Genomic DNA, 12,299 nt, shown 5'->3' on the forward strand with positions numbered 1-12,299 from the left:
AAAATTGAGAGATATTCAGTATATGAGCATGACCTCTGTAACGAGGGGATCCAAAGAAGCAAAGCCCGGAGGAATGAGAGAGTTGAAGCAATGTTGATGGTCCAGCTGTCCCGGAAAGGCTAGAGTGGCATTACGTCGCCCGCGGGTGGATGGTCACCGCCTGTAATATTACCAGGGCCCGTGCCTTTTCCCATACAAATATGTGGTAATGTATTTACACTCTACTTGGTACTGCCTTCTGTCTTGGGAATATCAATATGCATTTCTTCCCCTTTCTCATCTTCCCCAGTCACATTTAGGCATTCTCTGTACCATCAACATAAGGTGCTTCCTCCTGATACACATCGTACTTATACCGAGTCGCCGGGTGATCATCACGAAGCTCCTTTTGACCACGTCCATACACCTTTTCACGAGCCGTGAGCGGCTCATCTGAAGGCGAAGGAAGCTCTGGGTAAAGCCCACGCTTTCTCAACTCCGGTATGACCAGTTCTATCAGGTCCTCAAACGTCCCTGGCGTAGATACATGACCAATATTAAATCCATCAATACCGGCCTCTCGAACCCAGCGTTCCATCTCATCTGCGACAGTCGTAGGACTTCCAATAGCTACAGGGCCAAGTCCACCTATAGCCGCTTTTTCGGCAACAATCCGAGGCGTCCAGCGCGGTATGTCCTTGCTCGTTTGGACCAATGAATCCAGGAGACTTGTTACCCTGTTCGCTTCCAGAGAATCTGCCGCTGTGATCTCTTGGTCCAGAGGAATCTTGGATATATCAATGCCAGTCCACCCGCTGAAGAGCACCAGACCCCCAACCACTGAAGCATATTTCTTCAGCTCTTCATAGTTCTCTTGGGCCTCTTCGTCGGTTCGTCCCACGATGGGCGTGAAAGTGGCAAAGAACTTGATTGACTGCGGATCGCGACCTTTCTCGGCTGCTAGCTGGCGGATCTTTTCGATCTTTGGTCGCAGGACTTCCGGTGAGTGTGAAGAGACAAAGATTGCCTCCGCATGGTTCGACGCGAACTCTGAGCCTGCTGGTGAAGTACCTGCTTGAAAGAGAAATGGAGTTCTCTGCGGCGATGGATCGACAATATGGCGTGTATTCAGTGAGTAATACTTTCCCTTGTGATTGATCTGACGGACCTTGTCAGGGTCAACGTATGAATCCTCATCTGGGTTAGGTGAAAGCGCATCTGGCGCCCAGGATCCTTCCCAAAGTCTGCGATAACCACTGGTTAGCCTGGGAATGCCCGATCTCAGAAGAAGAGCGCCGATACGTACTTATAAAGTACCCTTAGAAACTCGTCGGCCTGTGCGTAACGCTCGTCATGTTCAATCGGGGTGTCAAGACCAATTGCTTTAAAAGCTGCTTTCTTGTACGAGGTGACGATGTTCCAACCCAATCGACCCTTGGTCAAATGGTCCAATGTCGAAAAACGCTTTGCTAGCAGAAAAGGTTGCTCAAATGAAGTAGAAGCTGTGATACCGAAAGCTAGGTTCTTGGTCACGGCGGCCATTGCGGAGATGGGCTAGTGGGAACAAATAAGTCTTGAGATCTATGTGGTTGCACTTTTGCAACTCACAATAGTTGGGTCCGTAACGGGCCATTGTGCAGCTCGTCGGATACACTCGTCAATCTTCCCCTCGTAGGTATCATAGCCCCCGGTTGTATCTGCGAGGAAAAGGGCGTTGATTCCACCGCGCTCCAACAGCTTTGCCAGATCAATCCAGTACTCCAGTGTCCGTTTTGTAGCCGATTTATCTTTGGGGTTCTACGTCTATCAGAAAATTGCCATGCGTTCCTAATAGGGTGGCTTCTTGAACCTTGGAATAGACATACCTTCCACTGACCTGGAGACAAATGTCCAACCGTGGACATATCAAAGGCGTTGATCAAAATATGCTTTTTGTTACCAGCGCCATTCTGGCCGCTGGACACATTGATATCTCCCATCTCTCGACTCGGAATGATACCTTTTGGGCGATCCGCGATATTCCACTGATTTGAATGCTACAACTTGACAGTTTTCTGCTATCGTCAGACTTCGTGACTAAGTATGAGTAATTCTATCTGTAAAGGGCTGAGGATAAAGAAAGAAGTCTTGGCTGATCACCACATCGCTCGGACATTTAATCATAAACCCCGTATCTCACGCCATTCACGATCAAACAACTACCCGGAAATCATCCGAATCATTAGAAGGGCAACATTCAAGCAATTCGAATTTTCCCGCTCGCCGATGGTATCTAATGTGAACCTGAGGTATTCGCAATAATCTCCGCTGAGAACGCAACAGCTTCCGAATCTGCCCTCTGAGTTAGCTATTCCGGTCGTAGGAAATGGATCGCATGGGCACTATCCTAAATCTAGCTAGAATAACTCAGGTGGGTATTGGAGTACGGAAATAAAATGAGGGGTTCAAACCCTCCGACTCACTAGAGCTATTTCACCATCCACAATGGGATGGCGTGACCTAGTATCGGTCGTATCCGTTTTGTAAATTTTTGAAATTGGCATTCTCATTTATGTTAATTGGTATCAAGTAAAAATAGGACCAGAAATAAGAAAGAAGTAAGCACACGCGCTTTGTGTGTACTTATAGATCCAAGGGTATAGATTGTTGCCAATTAAATGCAACCGAGCTCCGCTGGATATGAAAAACAATAATGCACTAACTAGGTACCACTAGTAGTAGTAGTAGTAGTAGTAGTAGTAGTAGTAGTATTTAAACAGCGATCTCAGTCTACGAAAGAGATCTGAAAGATAGTAACGAAGTGCTAGCTTCCAAGGTTTGCTTCAAGGAAACGGAAACTATTTTCTATTGGGAATAAACAATATGGATAATGGGCACCACCGGTCAACGGCCCCATCCCGCCGACCAAGGACTCGGAATCATAGTTGATGATTGTCCTTTCCAATTTCTAGGTTCTGCTGAGCGCCAGTTTTTAAATCGCTTGAACCATCCGAGCTGTGAGCACTAGGACTACCTAGGTGTATATAGGCGAAATCTCGGTTTTCCTAAAGATATAATAATTAGGGCTGGCACGGTTTCGCAAAAGATGTCTCGGTAACTTACTTCTCTTTCAAGATGAAGAATTTAACGATATGTGCAAGTATAATCAACAAATTGCATTTCCAAGCGCAAACGATGACCCCTTTGTAAAGAGCGAGCCTTCAACTGGTTTGAAAGCTAACAGCGGGGTCCAGGCTGTAGTCGACTGCGCTATCATATTGACTATGACAAGAGTCACCGCTCATTGAACAGAAGAGGCCCACAACTGGCTTTTGATCCAACCGTATAGAAAGCTTGAAATTGCGACGACCGAGTATGTGGTGAAGAAGGCAAGCCATACCGCTGCCTCCGGGACTTCCTACACCACAAGGATGACAAGACCAACTTGAATGATGTTCCAGGTGTGTGAAAGCGTAATAGCCCAAGCAGATCCAAATAAAGGATCCGATGCAAAGCATATGAAAAGTGTATAGAACCCTATTCCCAGGACTGGGGAAACAGCGGCGAGTTCATTCAACCGACTAGTCGAGAACCTATTGAGACTCTTCAGCCACAGCTGGTAGCCACCTGTCGTTGCCCAGGTATATTAAGACTTCTATTCCAGAAGAAAATAGTTAAGCCAAAGAACGGCCCAAAACTTCAAGTTCCAGTTGCGACCAACACTGTGGAAAGTTCGCCAGGTTATAGCCTCTCCGCGAACGCCCGTAGCCAGTTGAATATGTAACGGGATCTCTATTGGCGCGCTACCTTATTAGTATATATGTAGTCGGGAAATATTAAGGCAGAATCCTTAATAGTGTAGTCTCTTATAGCTCAATGCCAGCGGTAGAGTAAATCCAGACAACTAGATCACGTTACACAAGCACTAAAAGTTCCTCTTATATTCATATTTGTAAAAGTATCTGACACATAGTCCCCTTAATTTTGTAAGCTTTAACTCCAGATAAATTGAATAATTCATCTAATCACCAATACATTAGCAGACAGAGTGAGAAATCCATCCCCTATTTTTTTTCATGGATTATAAGTCATACAAAGTCACAGGGTTCACAAAACCACAGCATGTTAGCACTGTGGAAGAGCCACGGTAACATCATACAATTACTATACAGAAAGAATCAAATTAAAAGATCCTACCTAGATACTTAATAATGTCATTATTTTTCTTTGATACAATAGATTGTTGTTGAAATATTGGCTTTGATGTTATTGCTTAACGGCGGCCTCGGACTTCAATTTGGTTGGGTACAAGATATTCTTATCACGTCAAATATGTCTGAAAGATTAGATATTGGGGTCCGGCTAGCCCGGACCATAGTTTATCCGATACGAACCACCAATCGTATTTCATTTCGGGCTCCGAAGTTCCACAAAAGATCCACCACACAGCCCGCCCATTGCTCAACCTTTATGAGTCACAAAAACGAAATCGATTCACCAATCAACAAGCATGTTAGCTCAGGGGAAGAGCGCCGGGCTCATAACCCGGAGGACCCTGGATCGAAACCAGGACATGCTATTATTTTTTTTGGGCGTTGTCTGAGCCACTTGGAATGAAGAGCGGCATTTGAGGGCTTCTGTATCACGTGATAGGATCCTTTTTATGTATTGCTTAGGGGCCTGGTGGGTCAGGCTTCTATAGCTTAGTCATCGGTTCCAACTGTGCTGTGTAGATAGCTTCAGCCTGAGCTTTTTCCAAACTACACACATTTGTGCCATTCAGTTCCTCTAGTATTGCCTTGATCCAGCTCCTCTAGTAGTCTTCACCTGCTAATGTCCATTGCCGGTTTCTTCCAGCTCTTCAGTGTTCGCTTCAACTTTATGGGAATTCACATGACGGGATTGACCTAGAAGCCCTATTTTGATTGACCACGTAGCAAATGGCCTCATCAGGACTCTGGATCGGAACCAATATATGGTATTTTTTCTTTTTTTTTTTTTTTTTCTCTGGCATCAGCGATGAGTCATCAGGCACACCCACGATTTCGGTTTTTGAGATATCCTTAAGGTCCCCCCAGGGTGCTCTTTCGGATTAGTGTGGAATAAGCAGAATGTGCAAAATATGCTATAGAAGAGAGCTATGGAAGTGGCTGCATAACATCCTCGAGTTCTCACACCCTCAAAGGTTGGAGGTAGGTATTACGAATATAGACGTACGCATGCAATGCGTTGTCCTCATCAGGTTTCGGAGGTGTTGGATATGATGTCTGTTGACGCGACTGACCGTCCGCAACATAGTTCGCATCCCAGCTCGATGGAAGACCTTAATATTAAACTTCTGCAAGTATTGGGATTCTCGGACTAGTCGCAGGTTTAGCCGGCCTGGGGATGCTGTAGATAGAGATCATGATGTTGTAAGGTAGTTTGAGGAAATATGATCTTGTAAAGAATTGGCGGCTCTTTCGGTGCTTTAATCTATGACTTCAGCTTCCGTGCTGCCTACTAGTATACTATACACGAAAATTAAGTTTAGTGCTGTGGTAGTCTCTTTCTGCGACGGCAAGTGTCCGGCTGAGAAATATAACAGGTTCGACTGCAGTTGATGGCGGTGGGAGTGATTTGCTGGCATGGATATGTCCTTCTTTCAAGTAAAAAGCCATCGCCCCATGACCCGATTCCAAGTTCAAATTGGATACGTTCAGGTCAACGTAAAACTGATGCCAGAGGTTTTTATCCCAGGTGTATCAGATACTATACTTCGGTGCTCCATAGCGGCAACCGATTCGTGGTACCTAATATGTGTTAATCAATTTTAAGCAAAAGTTTTGTGGTTGGGGCCCTATTATTTAAATACACATCTCACTGGAACCTTGGAATATTAATCTAAATTTTACATCTTCTCTGGTAGCTAACCTAGTACGCTTACTTATAGCTTCTAAGTTTCCTACGGTTAGATTCGCTTAACAGCCCTGGAGTACTACTAGCACCTTGGGTGGTTAGGCCGTATCTTTCAAGTTGATATATTGAAAAGATTTTTTGAAAGCATGTATACTAGTAATTTCATAACTTTCGCTGTAGGCTCAAATCAGAAGTTCTTCAGGTACAACGTTGCCCAGTTCTGCCTGATCATCGACGGGGATACATCATCTACCTAGGTAAGATAATGACCGTAATAGTCGCAAGCTGGAGGACGAAAAATATATAAAGGGTGACCATAGTAACACTTACTCCAACAAAGGATAATACTAGCTCGAGTACCGCTCTTTTCACCCACACGGTATGAGATATTTTTGTAGCTAAGCGAAGGATCTCAAAGAAGCACACTGTCCTTGATAAAATTTTTGCTGAGACCCGGGATACATCAGAGCGTTTGGCCTCATGCATGCAGAGCCAGGATAGCCTGCAGCAGAGCCATAGGACAGCGTTTGCCCGGATGTCCCGTTGCGCAGGCTTTGTCAGTCCACACTCCTATATATAGGTCCTTCTAGCTCAGATTCAGTACAGAGATTATTCCGTTCTATTCATTCTCCTCTTCTCTCTGGCATTCTTATAACCCTAAGCCCCTACTCGATAAAAAGGAATCTCTGGTTGATAGGAGGTAGCACCTGTGCTATAGAAGATAAGGTGATAGGAATTATCAGGAAGGGTTCCTAAAAAGGTTCCCCACCTTATCTCCTCTGAATAGATGCTTGGAAATACTATCCTATCATGAAGCCCAGATAGTAGTATTACTAAGAAAAGTTCACACGAACAGACTACCGGGGTAGGCACGAACGAGATAGCTACAAAAAGTGTTCTGATTATCCCCGGGGCCCTCCCTCACAACTTTGGATAGTAGTTATATGACTCCTATAAGGGTCTGCCTTATGATGGAGTATAGGCTTTAAAAGTCCCCTTGATTATTAGTATTGATCCAGGAACCCTGATATGCTATAGGCAGTCCAGGAATATCACTTACAAGGGTAATATTATCTGACTATAATCACTAATCGGCATATTATATGCTGGTGGAACTTCAAGTTTATTGTATTAACACCGACTAGTACTCCCACAAGTATTCTTTTTACAACAGAAAGCTACCCAGGGCTCTTCATGAAGACCATAACAGAGGGTTATTATAGCTCACGCTCAAGGCCCAGAGTATTCCTGACAACGAACCTGGCAAAATGCCATGGCCCATCTCTCAATAGAGATTCTGTTTGCTTTTATATTTGTAATATACTCCGGTTAAGACTTTTTTAATGCCTTATATAGCTACCACAGAGAATCACATAGTCAAACAAGGGCCTTTCCCCAGAGAGGTTGGAAAAGTCCAACCCCGGAACAAGACCCCTTCTCAAAAGAGAAATTGAGGAGTATTCTGAGAGGGCCTTGAATTTCTAAGGGCATAACCCCCTTTTCAAATGAATTGTGAATCCTACCAGTGCTTGCTGTCTTGACTCAACTTGGTGAGAACAAGATATCCTTTTACTTCTCTTTTTTTGACGATTGGAAAGATCAGTTGAGATCAACATTAACTGAAGAGACATTTCTATAGTTATAAGAACCATAGTAGCATAAATTACTATTCTATCATTGGTATTTTATAGTGAGAGAACCACGTCGTGTGCAATATAAGGCATCTCCGCATGCCGCCTATGGTGACTGTCATATAGTAGTAGACTTGTTGAGTCAACATTCAGCGCACCGCAGGCTAGAAAGCAAAGCAAAGCAGATTCACAGATTTAGAATAGAAAAAAGCAAGTAGCAAAGCAGAGGAAGGCAACGAAACGCCGTGTCGTCAAGACTCGACAACTTTCCCCCTTATCACTGATCTATAAAGCCCCAAGGCTTCACAGCCCAAAAAATTAATAGCATGTCCTGGTTTCGATCCAGGGTCCTCCGGGTTATGAGCCCGGCGCTCTTCCCCTGAGCTAACATGCTTGTTGATTGGTGGAATAAAGTTCGTTTTTGTGACTCATAAAGGTTGAGCAACGGGCGGGTTGTGTGGTGGATCTTTTGTGGAACTTCGGAGCCCGAGATGGAACACGATTGGTGGTTTGCGTCGGATAAACTATGGTCCGGGCTAATAGAGGCCTAGTATTCTGTCTGTTAATATACACAGTATTACGTTGTGTTTTCTTTGATATGACCTGTATCCGAGTCGGACGAGCACCGTCACGAGCGAAAATATAGGGGTTATTGGGTAATTTATGGTACAAACACTTGTTTACCAACTGATCACAGTTTTCGTCAGTCAAGATGGATATTAGATAGGGATATTGAAGCTCAGATCCTCTTTGAGACCGAATACTAGGAATTATTTGTCCATTGAGTAGGAACAGTCCAAATTTCGAGAGGATGTTTTGGTCTTCGTACTGATACTGGCCTGGTGAATATACTTGGTCCAGTACGCTTGGAAAGCATAGGCAACAATTAAAAGATCCAGCTTCGAAATGGGGCGTCGTTGTTCTTTGTATCCTAGTCTACGAACCATTGTAAGTAATTCCATTTTCGGCGATGTTGAGGAACGCTCATGTTCAATGGATGGCTGCTCCCCCGAATTAGATCGGATGTTTGTTTCTTCCGTGAAAGAAAGATCAGCGGGATAACTCTTCAACTTATTTGCATTTGTCTTTCTTCAGAGAGATACAGATAAAGTCCGCTGTGTATGCAAGGTGTCACTAGACATAGCAATGGCGTGACGGGCAGGGGCACTTGAGATTATGCGAAAACGTGAATGGCCGGTCGGGCTATTATACAACGCACTCTCAAAAGGGAAGCTCATATATGGCTCGTTTTGGATTCGTATCATTATCAGGGGCAGACGGCTTGGCCTGGGATCCGCAGAATTTGTACTGACTGGGCGGCCAAAACACATGTTACAGAGTGGAGTGAAGACGAGCTGACGATTGCTCTCAGGAAATTGGCCGGGCATTAGCTCACCTAGACATTTCTATTCTTGTGAGTACGCAGAGGCTGATCATAGGCCTTGGCTTCAAGGCCGGGATTTTTTATCAGATGTCTTGAGCTGCGCAATATTTTCAGCGAGGTTGACGCCTTCAGGCCAAGACCGTGAATCTCCAAACTACTAACTAGTAGTTGGTGCTTCTTGAAAGCTGACTTGGTGCTACCTAAGAAGTAGTAGTAGTGTTTGGTATTCAAGATCCTTCTTAGTTCCTTTAACAGAATACAGGAAATTGTGAATGGGAATGAAAGTTCGATAGTATTTTCGCGATGTGTATGAGATGCTCTTAATATACAAATTCAAGCGCCCTGCGCCATCGGACCACCTGGCAATGCGAATAGTATAGTACAGGTATAGAAAACAATATTATAGTACAGGAAGCACATATGTCTTGGCTTCATAGAAACCGAAGCTTCAAAATTAGATTCAAACCTTGGTCTCATCGGACTTGGTCTCAACGTCAGGCTTGGCCTCAACATCAGGCTTGGCCTCAACATCAGGCTTGGCCTCAACATCAGGCTTGGCCTCAGTGTCGGGCTTGGCCTCAGTGTCGGGATTGGCCTGAAATTCAGACTTGATCTCGGATTCAACAACTTCAGGCTGTTGAGAAGACTCCAAAAACCTATCCCGTTTCCGCAGCCTATTCTTCCTTTTGGGTAGCCACTCCATATCGTGCTGCAAAAGCTCCATCTGCTGCTCATCAAAAGCGATCCGCTGCTCCAGAGTCGGGTGGATCGAGCCGTTCCGTACACGCTCGATGGTAGCAAAGTCAGAGTACGTCTTCAGCATTTTCGATTCCGCAAGAAGGATCTTCCGCTCGGCCTTGGGGACGAATCTCGAGTATTCAGACTTGAGCGTCTCGCCAATCACTCTGCGTGTTTCATTCAAGATACCGAGACAAACATAGCCGTCTATCTTAGTTTGTTTTTTGTGTCCGGTTTTTTCTTTAAGAGAATCCCAGCGGGTCTTCCGGCCGACCTTGCCTTTCTGGATAGCCTCATGAAGCTGGATCACATGGGGGCGCAGTGTGGCCAGAGATTGCAGACGCAGATTCGTCAGTAGATGCTTGCCCAATGCTTGCAAGGTAGCATTCTTGGGAATTTCGCCCAGACCGTCCATGTCCATGAGAGATTGTGGATCCTCGCTCAATGTCTCGATGAAGCTCTGATACCCTTCGAGGACTCGGGGGTCGGGAAGAACCCAGGATTTGCGCAACATATCCAAAAGCTCACTCATGAGGGCGAGAATGTGTTTGTTGCGGCGGTCACGACGGCAGGTCGCGAGCGCAACGTGGAAAACATTCCCACCTGCAAGACGAGCGGGAAGCAATTGCTCGCGAATTGTTTGCACGGCAATTTTGCTAGATCGTGTTTGACGAAGGAGACGCATAAACATCATGGTGGAGACTTCATCGGGCTGGACGCGGAGTGTATCTGGCCCTTTGGTCAAGAAATTCCAATATTCTGGGCCCTGGCCAGATCCTTGAGTCATATTGAAACAGGCTGTCAGAATCATGGTGAGATCCTTGTTGTCGGGCTTAACAAGTTGTGTTTTTTCGGCCTCGGTAGCGACAGGTTCGGTGGCGACGGGTTCGGGAACGACGGGCTCGAAAAGCGAGTCGAAATCTTCCTTCTCTTCCATCTCTTCTTCCTCTATCAATGTCTCTTCTTCAATCTTGCTGCGCTCGGCATCTGGATTTATGCGTTTATTGTTTTCGTCAACAAATGGGACATCCTCATGTCTGAAGGGCCCATCCATTTGCGAGATATGATGTTGGGCTCGGTTTTCAGTCATAAGTTTGAGTTCAGCTCGTCGGCGAGAGGCTTTGATGTTTGCTGTCGGCTCCTTGACAAGAATAGGAATTCCCATTGTTTGGTTGTACAGAGCGAAGATATCGTAGAAATTGCTGTCGTGAACACCATCAAGAAGGAGGTAGGCCATCGAATTCACAAGCTGGTTATTGAATTCCAGACCATTCTCTCTCCATTGAAAGACAACGTCAGCCCATATTCTCTTGCCTTCAGTGATCATCTTGTCTTGGCGCGCAATGATTTCATCGATCTGACTGGCGTCCATTTTTTGGATGTCGCTCCGGGCAGAGTGCTGGAGGGCAGCTAGAATGATACTATATGTTCTCTCGTCTGGCCTTTCGTTCCCTTCGTCTGGCATTTCCCCGGCAATCCGCCAGAGAGAGTCCATATCGCCATGGCGCTGGCATACTCCAAGCATGGCATTTGAATGGATGACGTTGGGTTTGGTCTGTGACTGCTTCGAAAAGATCGATCGATATATAGATTCGGCCTGTCGTACAAGCTGGTGAGATTGGGTCTTGCCCGATTTGGCAGGATGGGAAGATTGCGGCTGATTGGCGAAGCCCTGGAGCATAATTGTATACGTTTTGGCGGTTGGCATTTGGCCGCGTTTTTTCATCTGTAGGGACAAGCAAGAGCTGAATCAGTGACAAATTCTCCTTAATGTAAAAATGGCGGGCAATATCTTCCTAAGGCATTCGCGGGAGCTTAGGGTTGGGAATCAACTCACATCATTGTAGAACTTGAACGCAGCATCTGGCTGGTGCTTTTCCATGGCATATCGCATTAAGTGGTTCCACGCTCCGTCGCATTTCATTTTTCTGCGCTGTGCCTCTCGAGTCAGAGCGGCAGCTTGTGCCAGATTGTCTGCCTTCAGGAGACGCCCGACTCGATCTACCAGATCTCTGGGGTCGGCTACCCATTTCAACTCCATCGCGATTGACTTGTTTGTGAAGTTGGACCCAGTGGTTATCGTCGCAGAGGCAATATCCATGATCGTCTGTTCCTTTGATTTGGGCTTGTGGTCGCCCTTCCCCAGGTTTTCGTCGGCATTGTCTCGACCGCGAGGCGATGGGGCCGGCTGCGAATGAGGTGAAGGCTCGGTCTCGGTCTCGTTCTCGGGGTCATGTTCGAATGGTATAGATTCGTTGGCAGACGTTTCCAAAGAGAAGGATCGCTGAACTTGTGGTGAAAGGGCTCTTCGTGCGAGGCATTTAGCGGTAGCAAACGCAAGCTGCGGACGAAGTTCTCGAGTGCGCAGGGCTCTGCTCAGGACAGAGACCGGAAGTTGACTTGCCATCACCAGGTTTGAGGTCTGGTATCAGGCTATTGATGAAATGTAGGTCACAGAGTGTATGTTCCAAAGAGCAGACACTGGAAAACTCCAGTCTGTTTTGTCGCGCCGGAAGTCCGCAATAATTTCACGGAGGTCTTTTCTGCTAGTCCCAATCCGGTTAGATTCATTTCACGGTAGATCAGGTATTCTCACGTGATATAGACACCTGAGGCTTAGGGCCACATGGTGCGGCAAGACTAACCTCAAACAGTTTAACTTGCAAGGGGACCTGCGGGCCGCTAGTAAG

General features: G+C 45.8%; 2 protein-coding genes across 2 annotated transcripts; both read right to left on the reverse strand.

Moving 5' to 3' along the window:
- Positions 1-295: 295 nt before the first annotated feature.
- On the reverse strand, positions 296-1,958 carry N7533_012003 (xenobiotic compound monooxygenase, DszA family; the record flags this gene model as incomplete). The annotated part of the gene is made up of 4 exons (XM_057108653.1): positions 296-1,223; positions 1,286-1,533; positions 1,588-1,776; positions 1,845-1,958. 4 exons carry the CDS (start codon positions 1,956-1,958, stop codon positions 296-298), a joined length of 1,479 nt encoding a protein of 492 aa, XP_056953754.1.
- A 7,373-nt stretch (positions 1,959-9,331) lies between these two features.
- On the reverse strand, positions 9,332-12,016 carry N7533_012004 (pentatricopeptide repeat-containing protein; the record flags this gene model as incomplete). Its single annotated transcript, XM_057108654.1, has 2 exons — positions 9,332-11,335; positions 11,447-12,016. The coding sequence occupies 2 exons, from the start codon at positions 12,014-12,016 to the stop codon at positions 9,332-9,334; spliced, it is 2,574 nt and encodes an 857-aa protein (XP_056953755.1).
- Between the last annotated feature and the right edge of the window lie 283 nt (positions 12,017-12,299).

The sequence above is a fragment of the Penicillium manginii genome (assembly GCF_028828005.1).
Source record: "Penicillium manginii strain IBT 31320 chromosome Unknown utg000009l:1.0-3297300.0:1.0-3298630.0, whole genome shotgun sequence".
NCBI lineage: Eukaryota > Fungi > Ascomycota > Eurotiomycetes > Eurotiales > Aspergillaceae > Penicillium > Penicillium manginii.